Source organism: Schistocerca americana, chromosome 1, assembly GCF_021461395.2.
Source record: "Schistocerca americana isolate TAMUIC-IGC-003095 chromosome 1, iqSchAmer2.1, whole genome shotgun sequence".
Classification (NCBI taxonomy): domain Eukaryota; kingdom Metazoa; phylum Arthropoda; class Insecta; order Orthoptera; family Acrididae; genus Schistocerca; species Schistocerca americana.
The window spans coordinates 289325556-289345026 of record NC_060119.1 but is presented as its reverse complement, the minus strand read 5'-3'; the positions used below and the strand labels follow the sequence as shown (position 1 = coordinate 289345026).

Here is a 19471-nt window from a genome sequence, read left to right as displayed (position 1 = left end):
AGATCTAAATTCCTTTGTGGTAGTGGAAATGCCTGGCGTAGAGCAGGCCCGTCCGTGCTGGCGTTGAGAATGCTGCAGTGTAGGTCTGATGATGATGATGACGATGACGACGATGATGATGATGATCTCTACAGCAGATCGAAACCAGTCATCCACAAATTAAAAGTAACAACTTATACGCAACGACGACTATATTTACTAAATAAATTGTAGTATTACTAGATCGCTATTTCCCGGAACAACGTTTCAAAAAAATTTATTTGTCTCTGTGTCATATTTTATGCGTTATGAATGTTCGTTACCAGGGAAAGAGTTCTGGATCACCCGGTATAACGATCGATCCTTATGTGAGTTGTCGTACAGTAATTGTTAAATATCTATACCCCTGAGCTTGAGTGTCATCTGTTAGTAATTTTTGTTCCAGTTTTTATTTTGGACGCTTCAGTCCCGAACTGCGCGACTGCTACGGTCGCCGGTTCGAATCCTGCCTCGGGCATGGATGTGTGTGATGTCCTTACATTAGTTAGGTTTACGTAGTTCTAAGTTCTAGGGGAATGATGGCCTCAGATGTTAAGTCCCATAGTGCCCAGAGCCATTTGAACCATTTTTATTTTTATTTTGGCCCTTCCTGACGATTAGATGACTGCATGGTACTTAATGGTGATGTCGATCGAGAACACTGCGAGGTCCATGTACTGTACATGCAATGGAATGGTGGCGAATGCACAGCACACATCCTCACGGTTCATTCCTCTATTCTTGCTTCAAGCTTCCCTATTTCTATAAAAGAGTGTCTAAAAATGGTGCTGAGGAGTAAATGAATATTACAGTGCAAAAATGAGGCAGTTCATGTTTTTATGAAAGCTGTTTCATATTCTTTAAAGTTCTGTACTTGACACTGCAGAAATGCTTTAAGGTGAAAGCGGCTACTGATAGAAATGTGGATGGTTTTGTCTACATATACAGAATAAAAACGAGGCACGTCTGTAAAGTCGCACTGAGTCGCACCAATGTGGGAATTTTTGTTTATTTTTTGTCGGCCAACCTGTACTTAATTAGACAGAAAGATGTTTTATTCTGTATTTCTGTCCTAACGTAAAACCATGTGGTCTGTTTCATTATGTTCCTTACTGTTTTAACAAAACTTGTTTGTCAGAGTATTGTGGTTATTACATAGTCTTGGTGATGCGCGGAAGATTTTCATTTCATTTCTTTTTCCTGCAATACGATAGAGGATAGCTGTCTAAAATGTTGACACACTTACATCTATTAATCGTACAAGAACCAGAAGTGACGTAGAAAGTTTAGAGATGCAAGAAAGAGGCTCAGGGTGCAGATTCATGAGCAACAGAAGCCTTGAAGAAGAAAACTGGGGTGTTTTGACAATATTCAAGACTCAGAGAGGACAAAGATAAAAGACTTTTATAGCTTATCTGTTAGGGAAATACAAAAATCGTATACCTCAGTGGTTTAGTTGAGTTCGTGAATTTTTCAAAAGAGACCTAGAAAAATGATGAGAAGGTTGATTTCAGAGAAAAGAGTTTAAAGTATAAACTGAAAGTTTTGAAATAAAATAGTGGTGTCAATGACATCGCTATAGACCATGTTGTCGGCACATTCTACCCAGAGGCTACCTTCTGGTTGACTTCAGCCGACTTCTGGGCACCTTCCTAAGGTCCAGAGTTCGCACCTGAAACTAACTTGCTGCCGAGCCCCTGCTTACCTAGATGCATTCTCTCTGTTACTGCAGACTTGCATCCGTGTGCCACTGAGGCCGCATCCTACTTTGAGGTCCTTGGTTCCGAGCCAAGGCGTGCCTCTTCTCTTCCCTGTCACTTTGTGTGACAAGTGCGGGGCCAGCTAAGTTGACTCAGTAGGTGACGTATCACCGTTGTGGACATGGCTGCAACACGAGCCGCGCCGCGGCGTCCTACTGAGCGGAGCCACTGCGGCTAGAAAGCCTGTATAGGGAGAGAGTGGACAACCGGACGATACGGCGGCCATTTTTCTGCCAAACTGCGGGCGGGACTTTTGAATGGCCAGTAGTGGAGTACACTCTCACCGAATCAAAAGCACAAGACAATATGGCGAAATCATTCGTTAAATGCCTTTCTTTACAGCTGTAATATACTCATAGTAGCCTACTACGTACAAAACAGGAAAATTTGATACAGTGGCTGTAAAAATTATTCGTTACTTGCATTTACCTCCTTTAAAGGTCGTTTACTAGACATATTGCAATGAAAGTAACGTGAATAAAAAAAATAGTGTATAGCATTTGTTTTGTATCGGATGTGTATAACGCTAAAGATTTAACGCATCTGTATTACGTCAGATGAATGAAAGTCGTAAGCAGATGTTTACTTGTGACACGCAAAAAGTGTGAGACGTATTAGTACTTCTTGTCAGTTCTTCAAACTTTCTGCATGTCACAAGTGAACAACTGCTTACGACTTTCTTTCATATATATATATATATATATATATATATGTTGTTTACTTGTGACATGCAGAAAGTTTGAAGAACTGACAAGAAGTACTAATACGTCTCACACTTTTTGCGTGTCACAAGTAAACATCTGCTTACGAGTTTCATTCATCTGACGTAATACAGATACGTTAAATCTTTAGCGTTATGTATATGTATATATGTATATATATGAAAGAAAGTCGTAAGCAGTTGTTTACTATATATATATATATATATATATATATATATATATATATATATATATATATATATACTGAATACCTCTCATAGATAACAAACGAAAAAGATTGCAAAAGTCTGGTAATGTTAAATGTAGGCTACTGTAATAACGACCAAGTATGACAAGAAAACTACCGTATCCCTTCTACCACACAGTAAGTAGGCCTATTAAAAACTGTCTTCAAGAGTACCTACAATTATTTACTACGAATAATGTTTCAGCAACCATTGCGTGGAAATGCTAACATGCGAAATCCACCTTCACATCTATTGGAACAACCAAATGCAGCACAACCTAGCATCGTTTACGAACGTCTGCAGAACGAATTACAGATGTCAAAAACAATACTGTACGATTACTAACATGTTTACTTCAAACATGTTGGCCTACCGACTTCATCACAAAACGCTTCATTATTTCCACTCGTATTTAAGATCTCAAACGCTAATTACGTACTAAAAACGATATACAACTAAATCGAACATGCATGCACAACACATAACAAGTCTCGCAAAAATTCAAATACCTTTTAATCGTTTCCGAAAGTCCTCTGGACTTCAATTCAACTCAAAAGCACGGCGAACATAGGAAGCACGAGGGACGTTTGGCAGAAAAATGGCGCCAAAGCTAATCAACCAATCACGGGCAACTTCAGCTATGGCCACTCTCTCTGTATACAGGCTCTCTAACTGCGGCTGTCGCCTCATGCCACCTGGTTTTGCTGCTGTCAAAGCTTGGCCCAACCCGCGCCAGTGGGTGCTGACCGCAGCAAGTTGACGCCTTCGACTGATGTATTGATTGAGATGAATAAACACTGTGCACACGTACAACAGCTAATCAACAAGGACTGACATAGATTTTTTTCCCCTGTAGTTTCCGTGGTAGTTTCCTATCTGTGCCATGGGTATTTGAAGAGCGAGGGTTTAATGTCCACAGGCGACAGCACTCTCTTGTCGGTAGGTTGGTAATAAAGCTCTATTTTGTAGACGCTCTCTTCATTTCGATTACCAGCCAGTGGAGGTGACACGAGAAGAGGAATACGGCGCAATAACGTTTTGTGTTCGTTTAAACGATATAGCCATTTTCTCTGCCCGGGGACTGGGTGTTTGTGTTGTCCCCATCAATTCATCATCATCACCATTCGTGACAGCGGCTAGATTGCATTGTGTACAAATTGGGGCTTTGTATGGGCGCTGATGACCGCACAGTTGAGCGCCCCACAAACCAAACATCATCATCATTATTATCATTGGTATAGCCATTGAATCTTGCGAAAAACAGCAACAAGCCTGTGGTGAGGATGAACCACCTCGTGCAACAGTGCTTGTTTGGTTCAAGAAAGTCAAAGAAGACCGACTTGTCTGTGTTAAGCGAAGTGTTTCGGCTTCTGCTGTCACTGAAGTAAACATCAGCACAGCTGCTGCGATTCTCCATTAGGATCAGGGAAAACGTCACCTAACCTCAGTGAAGTGTTGAGAATTTAAATGGCTGTCTCTTCACGGTTATGCATGATCATCTCCATATGAGCCATGTTTATGCCCGTTGGGTGCCACGTCTGTCGACACCCGAATAAAAGGCTGTGTGAAGAGGGACAAGGTGTGAGGTGTTGCGCCCCTTTGCAAATGGAGGGGATGCGTTTCTGGAATCGATTATATCTGGTTATGATTGATAGCTGCATCATTATGATCCCAAAGGAAAACAAGCCAACACAATGTGGAATTCGACAGATTCTCCAGCGCCATAAAGGGCGAAAGTTGTTTCATCTGCAGGGAAAGTGATAGTGGTTACATTTTTGATTGTCAAGGAATGATGTAGCAGCAGGCAATGTAAGCGCAGACCTCCGTTACAGCAGCATACTGCACATCAGTATTGGCTAAACTGACGAAGCACATTGTAAGGAGACGACCAGAACCTTCTCAGACTGGGTGGCAACTTCGTCATAACAATGCGTGACCTTCTGTCGCAAATCAAATCATGCAACTTCTCGCTCAGTTAAATATTACCTGGGTATCACATCTGCCTTATAATCCCGGTATTGCACTGTATGATTTTTTTATTCGCATCACGAAAGGCAAAGTTTTAGAAGCATTTGATTTGGGATCTCTGAAGCAGTGTTCAAGAAAAGTGAGGCGATTCTCAATGAACTGATAATGAATGGCATGCACCATGTGTTCAAAGACTGGCAGAGACGATATGACAAGGGTATTCAAGTAGGAGGTGAGCACGTTCAAAAAGATCATGTAAATACTGAAATGGAATGATAAACATTTGTGAAAAAAATCAGTCTCAGTCTTTGTTGAACAGTCGTCGTAAATAGACGGTACCATGCTGAAGACGGTCGGAAAGAACGCATCGTTGACTGGCATAGAGGACAAACGCCAAGTGAAACGATGTGGGGTGCTGTAGACGATAACATGCAATGTCGCCTTCTCTGTGATGAGGGCAATCTGAACAACAACAGCTACAGAAGGGAGGTTTTAGAGTCCAAGGCTGTACACCTCCCGCAGCAGCTCCGCATGCTATATCTCAGCGGGACAATGCGGATCACTTATCGAAAATGTGTAGGTTATGTTTGGCCAGCAGCCTGTTCTTTCTGGTCCTTCTGCAACCACTATTGACGCAATGTCTTTGCAGCTACAAACCTCGTAGCAGTTTGTCGCACAGCACAATATCTACTCCCTCTTTGATTCCATACCATTCCATGTAGATGTCCTAATTGCTGTATCTGGCGGCTTCACATCATACTGAATTCTCATGGCCAAAGTACATATACAGTTTCGAAATTCTAATCATTTGTGTACTGTCATGTCTCCAATATTTGGAATAAATCTGATTGTAATTATACACTACTGGTTATTACAATTGCTCCACCAAGAACAAATGCAGATGATAAACGGGTATTCAGGGGACAAATGTATTATACTAGAACTGACATGTGATTACATTTTCACGCAATTTGGGTGAATAGATCCTGAGAAATCAGTACCCAGAACAACCACCTCTGGCCGTAATAACGGCCTTGATACGCCTGGGCATTAAGTCAAACAGAGCTTGGATGGCGTGTACAGGTACAGCTGCCCATGCAGCTTGAACATGATACCACAGTTCATCAAGAGTAGTGACTGGCGTATTGCGACGAGGCAGTTGCTCAGCCACCATTGATCAGACGTTTTCAATTGGTGAGAGATCTGGAGAATGTGCTGGCCAGGGCAGCAGTCGAACATTTTCTGTATCCAGAAAGGTCGTGCAATATCCTACTGAAATGTAGGGTTTGGCAGGGATCGAATGAAGGGTAGAGCCACGGGTCGTGACACATCTGAAATGTAACGTCCACTGATCAAAGTGCCGTCAATGCGAACAAGAGGTGACCGAGACGTGTAACCAATGGCACCCCATACCATCAAGACAGGTGATACGCCAATATGGCAATGACAAATACACGTTTCCAATGTGCGTTCACCGTGATGTCGCCCAACACGGATGCGACCATCCTGATGCTGTAAACAGAACCTGGATCCATCCGAAAAAATGACGTTTTGCCATTCGTGCACCCAGGTTCTTCGTCGAGTACACCATCGCAGGCGCTCCTGTCTGTGATGCAGCGTCAAGGGTAACCACAGCCATGGTCTCCGAGCTGAAAGCCCATACTGCTGCAAACGTCGTCGAACTGTTCGTGCAGATGCTTGTTGTCTTGCAAACGTCCCCATCTGTTGACTCAGGGATCGAGACGTGGCTGCACGATCCGTTAAGCCATGCGGGTAAGATGCCTGTCATCTCGACTGCTAGTGATACGAGGCCGTTGGGATCCAGCAAGGCGTTCCGTATTACCCTCCTGAACCCACCGATTCCATATTCTGCTAACAGTCATTGGATCTCGACCAACGCGAGCAGCAATGTCGCGATACGATAAAGCGCAATCACGGTAAGCTACAATCCGACCTTTATCAAAGTCGGAAACGTGACGGTACACATTTCTTCTCCTTACACGAGGCATCACAACAACGTTTCACCAGGCAAAGCCGGCCAATTGCTGTTTGTGTATGAGAAATCGGTTGGAAACTTGCCTCATGTCAGCACGTTGTAGGTGTCGCCACCGGCGCCAACCTTGTGTGAATGCTCTGAAAAGCTAATCATTTGCATATCACAGTATCTTCTTCCTGTCGGTTAAATTTCGCGTCTGTAGCACGTCATCTTCGTGGTGTAGCAATTTTAATGGCCGGTAGTGTATGTCTCGTTCGTTGTGTTGCAATTTTCACAAATAGTGGCGTAATTAGTTAACATGTCTGTTACTTTGAGCGGTTGGTGAAACATTAGTTTCCATTATATCTTTTTTCATTGCAGAAGTACTTGTGTGCGAAGATTTTACAGACAGACTATTGGTGTATGACTCACTGTGTGCTATTTTTATTTTTAATTGCTGTCCTGTAAAATTTACTGATGCAGATATACCCACTTTTCCACCTACAGCCGTTAGACAGTGAGCGTTTTGTTGTGGTGCGCGTGGGTAGATGAGCGTGTTTGGCAGGTGGGAGAGGCGGTGGCAGTTTCTCAGCTGGGGTCGTTCCGCGGGCGCGCGCAGCAGATTCTGCAGCTGCAGCGGCGCGTGGCGGAGCTGCAGGACAGGCTGTCTCAGCAGCAGCAGCCGGGGCAGGCCGCCTCCAGCAGCGGGGACCACGGCGTCAGCCCGGCGCAGAGCCAGGTGAGGCGCGCCTCACGTGTCGCTGATGCAGCCGGACACTGCTGTGTAAAGTTGAGACAATGCGGAAGGATGCACACGAAGTAAGCGGGATCCTACAAGTGCACGTGGTGTAAAGGGAGGTGGACAAGGATAACTTGTAAGCTACAGCTAGTGAGTTTGCAAATGAGTGCGACAAATAATTCGACAAATAAAGACATTCACACAATTAATAAAGGAAACAAGTTCCCTCTGTGGGTAATGATCACTGAATATTTTACGAGTCAAATCCTCTAGATCGCTTATAAAATTTGCTTTATTACGACGTTTCTGCTACTGCCAACATCAGACATCGGCAATTGAGACGAAAGGAGCAAGCAGAGAGACAGGCGTTTGTTATAAGTAAACAACTAGCTAACGAATGATAAGAAAAGGTTACAAAATATTCTCAAAGTTACACCCACCAAAAGCTCAAAACTTATAAAAGAAATTTCTGCGTCAGTACCACCTAATAGAAACGTCAACTGACAGCTTGTTTCAAATTTTTTTTACGAAGATGTAACTTATAATCGACAAGTAGCTTTACTATTCGAGATGTTGCCTTCAGATTTTATTGTTTTATTATATTATGTACTTTTTGTGTCTTCTTACTTATATAAATACAGATTATCTTTAAAATATACGCAACCACTGCCAAAGTATAAAACACGGTTTAAATGAGTGTAGGTCCATTCTTTATAATAGGTAATTTGACCAGCAGGCAATTATACTCATCTCTCTTTGCCTAAGTATTAAAAGACAAAGTAATATATAAATAATAAAATAAAATAAAATTTGAAGGCAACATACCCAATCCATAAACAAAGAATCACCTAAAGCAATACAAGATCGACCACAGAGTGCCACAAAGGAATGTCATAAAAAAGGTAAAAAATGTAGTATAAGGGACAACGTCACTTACTTTTATACTGACAACGTAAAATTAAAAACATGTGTGACGTGGAAGTTTAAATACAAAATTTTATTTTTATTTTTCGTGAGCATCTTCCCTGAAGAAGTACTTGTAGCTTTGTTTCCTCTCCTTCTCCTTTATTTTCTTTATTGTGCGACACGTGTAGCTAACCCTTGTTACAATCCCATTTTTTAATGACATCTGTGTTCCTTTGTTTTCCTCTTCCAACATGAAATCTAATGGGATTGCATAGATTATAAGTGCCTTATTAAGAAGAAGTTTCGCTGGACATACGGTGCACTAAAACTGTGTTATCATGCCATGTAGTAAAGAGATAGCAACGGGAACGATCGAAATGCGTAGATGCACATGTGTCAGTCATCAGGGGCGAGCACCCCTTATGGGAGAGAGGGGTGGGGTCAGTGAGTGCTCAGGATGAGAATGCAGTTCTGCGCAAGCGTCTAGTTACTTTGCATAGCGTCTGCAGCAGGTTACCCAGGCGTAGACACATTATAACTAACATTCATAAAATGTAGCAGTAGCATCATTTGTATTACTGTTTAGAAAGGCATTGACTTCAGCCTCACTCACATTGGCCTCTTGTAAGCTCCACATTACTGTTTGGAAAATTTATTATTTCTGCTTGATTCGAGTTTTTTACTCTGAGTTTCTGCCTAAGGTACATCCACTGAATTTGGAGTAAGAACCATCACCGAACTTTATGTCCAACGGTAATTAACATTGCGTGGTTAGATCCTATCGCCCATCCTCTATTGTTCCTTAGCTTCAACATATCTGATAGGACTAAACTACTGAAGTAAATATGTTAAATGAGAGTCATTCTAACTTGTAGTTCAGAACACAAAGATAATAGCGTCTGTACTGAAAACAGTCATACGATGCAGTTGACAACCATTGCCTACTCTCACTCGTCTAAGACCACTACGAGACTATAAATTACAATAATAAATATTCTTTTAATTCTCACAACCAAATGAAATTTAACGATCTCATCAGGCGATACTGACAGAATTCTATTAGGAAATGAGACATTAAAAGCAGTAGTTGCTATGTGGACAGCAAAATGATAATGGCGGAAACAGAAGTGATATAAAATGCATAAATCATTTCCGAAAAGGAGGAGTTTTTAACACCTGACATGAATTTAAGTGTTAGGGAGATTCTTCTGAAGTATTTTTCTTGAGTATAGTCTTGTATGGAAGTGAAAGATAGACAATAAGACGTTCAGACGGAATAGCATGGAAGAATTTGAAATGTACACGGATGCTAAATATTAGAAAGGTAGATCGAATAACAAATGTGATGATACTGAATCTATTTAGGGAAAAAACAAAGGCATGGATGTGTGTGATATCCTTAGGTTAGTTAGGATTAGATAGTTCTAAGTTCTAGGGGATTGATGACCTCAGATGTTAAGTCCCATAGTACTCAGAGCTATTTGAATCATTTAAGGAGGTATTGAATAGAATTGGAGAGAAGAGAAATTTGTGGCAGAGCTTGACTAGAAGAAGGGGTTCGTAGGGCTTATTCTGAGGCATCAAAGGATCATCAATTTAGTACTGGAGGGCAGCGTGGAGGGTAAAAATCGTTGAGGGAGACTAAGAATACACTAAACTGTTGCAGTAGATACTGGGAGATGAAGAAGCTTGCACAGGATAGAGTAGCATGGAGAGTGCATCAAACCAGTCTCTGGGCTGAAGACCTCAACAATAACAACCGGCCGAAGTGGCCGTGCGGTTAAAGGCGCTGCAGTCTGGAACCGCAAGACCGCTACGTTCGCAGGTTCGAATCCTGCCGCGGGCATGGATGTTTGTGATGTCCTTAGGTTAGTTAGGTTTAACTAGTTCTAAGTTCTAGGGGACTAATGACCTCAGCAGTTGAGTCCCATAGTGATCAGAGCCATTTGAACCATTTTTTTCAACAATAACAACAACTGCTAGTTATTATGCCAGGCATTTATTTTCTGCAAATCCTCATTGATTTATTCACAACTTTCGTGTGGCACTACTTTCCTGTAGACTACAGCATCATCGGCCAACAGTCTAATGCCGCTGTCAATACCATCAACAAGATCGTTTACGTAAATCGTAAAAAGCAACGGACTTATTACACTGCCCTGGGGCACACCTGATGTTATGCTTGTTTTCGTTGAAGTCACCCCATTCAGGACGACATACTGCTCCCTGTCTGTTAGAAAACTATCGATCCAACGGCATATGTCATCGGATAGGCCATAAACGCGCACTTTTTGGAGCAAGCGACAGTGCGGAACTGAGTCGAACGCCTTTCGAAAGTGGAGAAATATGGCATCAACTTGGGAGCCGGTATCTGCAGTCTGTTGTATCTCATGCACAAAGAGGGTCAGGCGTGTCTCGCATTACCACTGTTTCCTAAAACCGTGCTGGTTTTTGAAGATGAACTTCTCAGAGTCTAGAAAGGTCATTATGTCTGAACACAAAATATGTTCCATGATTCTACAACAAATCGAGGTCAGTGAAATTGGCCGGTAATTATGTGCATCCGATTATCTACCCTTTTTATAGATTGCTATGACCTGGGCCTTCTTCCAGTTCCATGGAAGTTTCCGCTGTTCCAATGATCTCTGATAGATGATGGATAAGAATGGTGCTATATTTGTAGCACAGTCAACATAAAATCTTACGTTTCATTAACGGCTGTATCTTATGACTGCATTGAGATAGAAACTTAAATTTTTTACACACGTAAAGGGTCATAGGCCTTAGTACGTGACATAAATCTCAACTGAAAACATCTATCCGTTCCCAGATAATTGGACTGCTAACAATCGGACGGACAGACGGATAATAAAGTGATCCTATAAGGGCTCCGTTTTTACCGATTAAGGGACTGAATCCTAAAAATGAAAGAAATAGGTGGCCATAAACGACAGTTGAGAAATACAACAGTGCTGACCATGAACTCTGCTGGTAAGGCAACACTTTACACAAGGTACTGGCGGCCGCGGGGCAGAAAGGAACGAGCGAATCAGCCGTTTGCCCGCTGCTCGCCTTACCGCTCGCAGATATTCTTCTGATCTACTGTATACTTTTCATTCTCAAAAACCAAACGTACCACTGTTGTTGAAGAATGCATTGTTAATTTTACGGTCGCTCAGATTTCTAGTGTCTTAAGACACCTGTGTACGATAATAAGCAGAAATACGGCATACGCACTGCGGTGGCAAAAGTCATGGGACACCTCCTAATATATCGTCGGACCTCCTTTATCCTTGCGTAGTGCACCAGCTCAACGTGGCATGGACTCAACAAGTCGTTGGAAGTCCCCTGCAGAAATATTGAGCCATGCTGCCTCTATACTCGGCCATAATTGCGAAAGTGGTGCAGTACTTTGTACACGAACTGACCTCTGAATTATGTCCCATAGACATTCTGTGGGATTCTTGTTGGGTGACCTGGGTGATCAAAACGTTCGCTCGAATTTTCCATAATGTTCTTAAAACCATTCGTGAAGAATTCTGGCCGGCGACAATTACATCTTTGTTTGGGAACATGACGTCCGTGAATGGCTGCAAATGGTCTCCAAGTAGCCGAACACAGCCATTTCCCGTCAATGATCGCTTCAGTTGGACCAGAGGACCCGTATATTCCACGTAAACACAGCCCACACCATTATCGAGCCACAACCAGCTTTGCAAAGTACCTTGTTGACAACTTCTGTACGTGGCCATAGCGGAACCCTATCATCAGTTCTTACCAACTGAAATCGGGACTCATCTGACTAGGACATTGTTTTCGAATCGTCTAGGGTCCAAACGATACAGCCCTGGAGAGGCGCTGCAGGCAGTGTCGTGCTGTTAGTAAAGGTACTACCGTCCGACATTGATTTCTGCAGTTACTTAACGCACAGATGCTTGTCTGTTAGCACTGACAACTCCACGCAAACGCCGCTCCTCTCGTTCATGAAGTGAAGGCCGTCGACCACTGAGTTGTCCGTGATGAGAGGTAATGGAGAAATTTGTATGCACGGCACACTCTTGACACAGTAGATTTCGGAATATTGAATTACCAAACGATTCCCGAAATGGAATGGGCCATGCGTCGAGCTCCAAATACCATTCCGCATTCAAAGTCTGTTGAGTAGCGCCGTGTGGCCTTAATCACATCCGAAACCGTTTAACATGAATCATCTGATTACAAATGACAGCTCCGTCAATGCACTGCCCTTTTATACCTTGTGTCAGCGATGCTAGCACCTTCTGTATATGTGTGTATCGCTGTCCTATGACTTTCGTCTTCTCAGTGTACTTTAAGCCTTCTACTTCGCTCATTTCTTCTTGAAGACATCACAGGTATATTTCATTACCTATGTGTACAAGTTCTTGATACCAACGATAAAATAGGGTAAAGAAATTTATGAAAGGACCATCTAAAGCCTCAAACATCAATTATGTATGTATGAAGCCTGAAGAAACAACTGAAAATTTGTAGTAAGACCGTGATTCGAACCTATATTTCCTACGCACTGGGCAGGTGGGTTAGCCACTACGCCATCCTAGAACAATGATTTGGCAAAACTTCACAGATTACCCTAGCACGCCTCCATCCTCAGTGCAAACTCCCATTCACAACTCAGCCCACTTGGTATTCCCCCTAAATTCGAACAACATTGCATAGGCTCTGCAACTGTATTGGAATAACAACTCAGTATCGAAAGAAACGGCGGATCTCGCCTGAAACCCAGGCATAGTTGCTTTCATCAAATAAGACTTTACGGTTGCAGCGACCTTTTAAAGTCTCAGACATCTATCAAGTATATATGCAGACTGAAGCGACGAATGAAAATACTGTTCGAGTTTAGCGAGAATACCAAGTGAGCTGAGCTGATGCGTCAATGCGAATTTGGATTGAGGAGGGACCCGTGTTAGGGTAGTCTCTGCAATTGTGCAAAGCTATTGTGCCAGGATGGCGTAGTGATAAACGTAACTGTATAGTGAGCAGGAGACCCGGGTTCAAATCTAGCCTTGGTACAAAGTTTCGTCCGTCGCTTCAGTCTGCACATGTACGGCAAAGACATTTACGTTTTCTTTGACATGTAACTGTGCAACGAAACAACTGCCTTCACTTTCAATAAAGAAACGTGGCAGCTGGCGTAAATATTAATTTGTTTCTTCCTTGTGTACCATTTTGATAGACGTTAGTGAAATATTGAGATCTCAGTTACTGTGGCAGGTGGCACAGCCTTTCGCTAGGAACTAAATCCACCAACATCGTCGTGCACTTGCACTACTCTGATAATGTAGCATATCGAACTAACAACTTTTTTCCCAGAAACTTCCGTGATCTGGACCAGATGTGCGACATTAGTTGTTGGACAGAGTGTTGTTGTTGGCGCAGCTGCTGCAGCAGATGGAAAAGGAGCGGCGGGCGGCGCACGAGCAGACGGTGGCGTCGCTGCGCGAGACGCAGCTCCAGCTGGAGGACTCCAGGAGGCGGCTGGAGGGGCAGCGCGCCCGCACCAAGGTGCTGGAGGCGGAGCTGCGCGACCTCAAGCAAAAGGTAACCCGACCCACAGCCTGCCAAACCCGCTTCCTGTCTGCATCACTGCTCTGTCGGCCGTGCCCGTAATGTGTGCTGGAACCACTTAACCACTCCAGCACTTCCTAGCCAAGGGCGACAGCTACAGTTTAACCATCGCGTTGTCACTGCTGGAACCACTTAACCACTCCGGAACTTCCTAGCCAAAGGCAACAGCTACAGTTTAACTATCGCGTTGTCACTCACATAGCTTTAGAATGAATTATTCACTCTTTCGTCGAGTGTGCACTGAACTGACACCACCTGGCAGGTTAAAACTGTCTTAGTCTTGGGATAAAACCTCAGCCATGGTTTTACAGACTGAATTATCCAGACACACTTACCGTTTCGGTCCAGCAATCGGTTTTAATTTGCCAGAAAGTTTCAAATCGGCGTTTTCATTCTGGACGCAATCCTCTAGACTGTGGCTAAGCTATTTCTCCAGAATATCCCTTCTATCGTAAGTGCTAGTACCACAAGGTATGCAGGAGGAGTTGTGTGAAGTTTGGAAGGCTGGAGAGAGGTACCGGAGGGAAAAGTCAGGCTCTCAGTTATAAAATGCCGGCAAATTTCGCTCACATGGTCAAAACGTGTACGCCAAAATAGTTAATAAAGCATTACTTCTTGATAGAGATGTGCAAATATCAGATACCCGACGTTGCTTCAGAAATGGAAGATCAAATTCAGGTTATAGGCTATTTTCAGACTAACACTCATAAACGAAGAAATAAGAGAGTTTAGTTTAGCAATTTACCACACGTTTGTAGACTACGAGAAGACATTTAAAACAGCGAAACGACACTTATTACGGGAACCACTGTAAACTAAACTAATCCCAGTGCACTTAACATCAGCTGTTCAATCACTGTACGTGAATAAGAAGTTAAAGATTTATCCTCTAAAATGAAACAGTTCCACAACACATTAACCAAAGAGTAAGATCATCATCATCATCATTAGTGTTCTGCCAAAAGGCAGATTTTCACATGATAGTTCTCCAGGCTGTCCGGTCTTCTGCCATCCTTTTCAGGTCCACGTAATTTCCTCTTCCCTTTGTGCCGTCTATCATCTTGTATCTCCTTCTTCCTCTCAGTCGTCTCCCACAAACCAGTCCTCCCAAAGCATTTGCTAGCAAGCACTCCCTTCGCAATGAATGCCCCAACCAGTTCTTTTTCCTTTCTCTTACAACCTTCGGCAGACATATTCTCTCACCAACCCTTTCCAATACTCTTTCATTACTCACTCTTTCCATCCAGCTTATCCTCTCCATTCTCCTCCTCATCCACATCCCAAATGCTTCTAACCCTTTTTCATCCTCTCGTCTCAGCGTCCATGTTTCTGCCCCATATAGTGCCACACTCCACACAAAACATTTTCCTTAGACCTCTATCTAATTTGCCGCATAAGAGTCTCCTCTTTCTGTTGAATGCCTCCTTAGCTATGTCCGCAGCTCGTGGTCTCGCGGTAGCGTCCTCGCTTACCGAGCACGGGGTCTCGGGTTCGATTCCCGGCGAGATTAGGGATTTTCACCTGCCTTGAGATGACTGGATGGTGTTGTGTCGTCTTCGTCATCATCATCCATCCCCATTACTGTCGGAGCAAGGCAATGGCAAAGCACTTCCACTTGGATCCTGCCTAGTACGGCGGTGTGGGTCTCCCGCATCGTTCCTCTACGCTCTGTCAAGAAGCATGGGACTTCATTTCATTTCCATCGTTATGGAAAATCGAGTTTTCACCTCCTGGTGACAACATTATCTTCAGTTATTGTGCTTCCAAGATATTTAAATGCACTTACTTGGCTAATGGTAGCTTGTCCTTTTTTAATATTGGGCAGTCTGCGTCTTGTACTGATGACCATACTCTTTATTTTTGTTGTGTTTATTTGCATCTCATATTACACACAAGCTTCATTCACATCTTTCAGCATGTTATTCACTGTCCACTCACTTTTCTGCCTCTAATACCAAGTCATCAGCAAATCTTATAGATTCTATTCGCTTTCGACCAATACACATTCCTCTTTTCCCATCTGAGCCTTTCGCAATAAGCTGTTCAAGGTATGCGTTAAACAACAGTGGGGAAAGGCAACAACCTTGTCTTAACGCTTCGTCCAATGCTTATTCTTTCTAACATTTCATTTCCAATCCTTATCCTTACTTTCCGGTGTAAATATACACTCCTGGAAATGGAAAAAAGAACACATTGACACCGGTGTGTCAGACCCACCATACTTGCTCCGGACACTGCGAGAGGGCTGTACAAGCAATGATCACACGCACGGCACAGCGGACACACCAGGAACCGCGGTGTTGGCCGTCGAATGGCGCTAGCTGCGCAGCATTTGTGCACCGCCGCCGTCAGTGTCAGCCAGTTTGCCGTGGCATACGGAGCTCCATCGCAGTCTTTAACACTGGTAGCATGCGGCGACAGCGTGGACGTGAACCGTATGTGCAGTTGACGGACTTTGAGCGAGGGCGTATAGTGGGCATGCGGGAGGCCGAGTGGACGTACCGCCGAATTGCTCAACACGTGGGGCGTGAGGTCTCCACAGTACATCGATGTTGTCGCCAGTGGTCGGCGGAAGGTGCACGTGCCAGTCGACCTGGGACCGGACCGCAGCGACGCACGGATGCACGCCAAGACCGTAGGATCCTACGCAGTGCCGTAGGGGACCGCACCGCCACTTCCCAGCAAATTAGGGACACTGTTGCTCCTGGGGTATCGGCGAGGACCATTCGCAACCGTCTCCATGAAGCTGGGCTACGGTTCCGCACACCGTTAGGCCGTCTTCCGCTCACGCCCCAACATCGTGCAGCCCGCCTCCAGTGGTGTCGCGACAGGCATGAATGGAGGGACGAATGGAGACGTGTCGTCTTCAGCGATGAGAGTCGCTTCTGCCTTGGTGCCAATGATGGTCGTATGCGTGTTTGGCGCCGTGCAGGTGAGCGCCACAATCAGGACTGCATACGACCGAGGCACACAGGGCCAACACCCGGCATCATGGTGTGGGGAGCGATCTCCTACACTGGCCGTACACCACTGGTGATCGTCGAGGGGACACTGAATAGTGCACGGTACATCCAAACCGTCATCGAACCCATCGTTCTACCATTCCTAGACCGGCAAGGGAACTTGCTGTTCCAACAGGACAATGCACGTCCGCATGTATCCCGTGCCACCCAACGTGCTCTAGAAGGTGTAAGTCAACTACCCTGGCCAGCAAGATCTCCGGATCTGTCCCCCATTGAGCATGTTTGGGACTGGATGAAGCGTCGTCTCACGCGGTCTGCACGTCCAGCACGAACGCTGGTCCAACTGAGGCGCCAGGTGGAAATGGCATGGCAAGCCGTTCCATAGGACTACATCCAGCATCTCTACGATCGTCTCCATGGGAGAATAGCAGCCTGCATTGCTGCGAAAGGTGGATATACACTGTACTAGTGCCGACATTGTGCATGCTCTGTTGCCTGTGTCTATGTGCCTGTGGTTCTGTCAGTGTGATCATGTGATGTATCTGACCCCAGGAATGTGTCAATAAAGTTTCCACTTCCTGGGACAATGAATTCACGGTGTTCTTATTTCAATTTCCAGGAGTGTAGATTCTGTATCAGTCGTCTCTCTTTCCAATGTACTCCTTTCCTCTTCAAAATATCCATCTGCTTATTCCACTGAACTCTGTCAAAAGCCTTTTCTAAATCTATAAAAACAGTAAAGATTTCTCTACCTTTTTTCCATATATCTTTCCCCTACAGTTCTTAACAGGCCAATAACACTTCGTGTTCCTTTTCTTCTTCTAAATCCGAAGTGTTCCTCTGCAGTCCCTCTATCCAGCTTGCCATATAGCCTTCTATTCAACACTCTCAGCAACGCTTTAGCTGCATGAGAAATTAGACTGATGATCCTATGCTCTTCAAATTTTCTAGTGTTTCTCTTTCTCTCTATTGGTATCAAACTGTTGCAAGGAAGTCCTCAGGCCATTCCCCTTTGTGTCATATATCTCATTACAGAGGTAGACTATTTCTTTTCTTGCCTTGTTTTCCAGTCGCTTCAACAGTTCTGCTGACAGATCATCAATTCCACATGCTTTAAGTAAGATAAGTATGGGAAATTTCACCCGTACCTTTCAGCAGCTACACAGGAATGGTCATTTTTCAGTGATACAACAGGAACGATCATTCGAAACACAAAAGTCTAGTAACTACGGGCTCTAAAATGCATACCTTAAGAGTTACGTGCATTTCTTTCTCTTCGATACTGTGAAACAAAGCTCTTCTACTACAAGCTCCTTGCTTCCCATATTTTGAGAGATGGCAGAACGCGTACCTTGAAAGCTATGAGCACTTCTTCATCTTCGATACTATGAAGCAAATCCCTCTTTGTCTTCCATATTTTCGGAGGAGGTTGTATGGACCAAAACAAGCAGAAAACTGTCTAGTAAACATGAGCTCTAAAATGGATACCTAAAGGCTATAGGCACTTATTCAGTAGATTAGAAGTGTTTCACAGTAGTGAAGATGAAAAAATACTCATAGCTGTTAAATTATGCGCTTTACAGCTCATGTTTACTGGACATTTTTCTTGTTTTGTCCGCACTGCCATCTCTCAAAATATGGACAGCAAAGAGCTTGTAGTAGAAGGGAAGATAAAGAAATGCACGTAACTCTTAAGGTACGCATTTTAGACCTCTTATATACTACACTTTTGTGCTCCGAATGACCGTTCCTATTGAGCATTTATCCTGAGACATCCTTTATTGACGAGATAAAAAAAAACTGGCTTAAAACAGCTAATGAAACTTTAATTATTAAGAATATAAATTTTACAACTTTACTGCTTCCGATGATCGTAAATAAAACTAGACCAACAGCATTTCTAGTATTAGAACTAACAAAGGCAAAGATTTTAATAGAAAGAAAAATAATCGAATAAATGTGTGAATTTAAATATCTTGGATCTCATCTTAAGTACACAAAACTACTAAAAGTATGTAAAGTTACAGCTCTTCCATTGGATTGGATTGGACTGGATTGTTTGGGGGAAGAGACCAAACAGCGAGGTCATCGGTCTCGTCGGATTAGGGAAGGATGGGGAAGGAAGTCGGCCGTGCCCTTTCAAAGGTACCATCCCAGCATTTGCCTGGAGCGATTTAGGGAAATAACGGAAAACCTAAATCAGGATGGCCGGACGCGGGATTGAACCGTCCTCCTCCCGAAGTGTGCTATCACTGCGTCACCTCGCTCGGTAGCTCTTCCATTATTTATGCACAGATGCGAAAACGAACTCAACTTCTGACCAAATGAGACAAACTGAATCGTCTAAAATAAAGTTTCTCCACAATATTGTGGTATGTTATGGGATATTCCCTTCTAGATCATAAGAAAAATGTTGAGATTAGACAGGAATTAAATGTGAAGTTAGTTATAGATGAAACAAAAGATTCAGAATAACTTTGATATCACGTTGAACAAATCTAAACCTATAGAATCACTAAAACTGTTTTTTTCAACACGATCCCAGAGGTAACCGAAATATTGCCCACCCTGTAATACGACGGCGTG

General features: G+C 43.6%; 1 protein-coding gene across 1 annotated transcript in view; it reads left to right on the top strand.

Moving 5' to 3' along the window:
* Positions 1-19471, top strand: part of LOC124544694 (coiled-coil domain-containing protein 13-like) — a 77449-nt gene that overhangs the window by 24019 nt on the left and 33959 nt on the right. Inside the window, exons 5-6 of the mRNA XM_047123372.1 lie at positions 7236-7409; positions 13734-13895. Coding sequence (XP_046979328.1) covers positions 7236-7409; positions 13734-13895 — 336 coding nt within the window. The remainder of the gene's footprint in view (positions 1-7235; positions 7410-13733; positions 13896-19471) is intronic.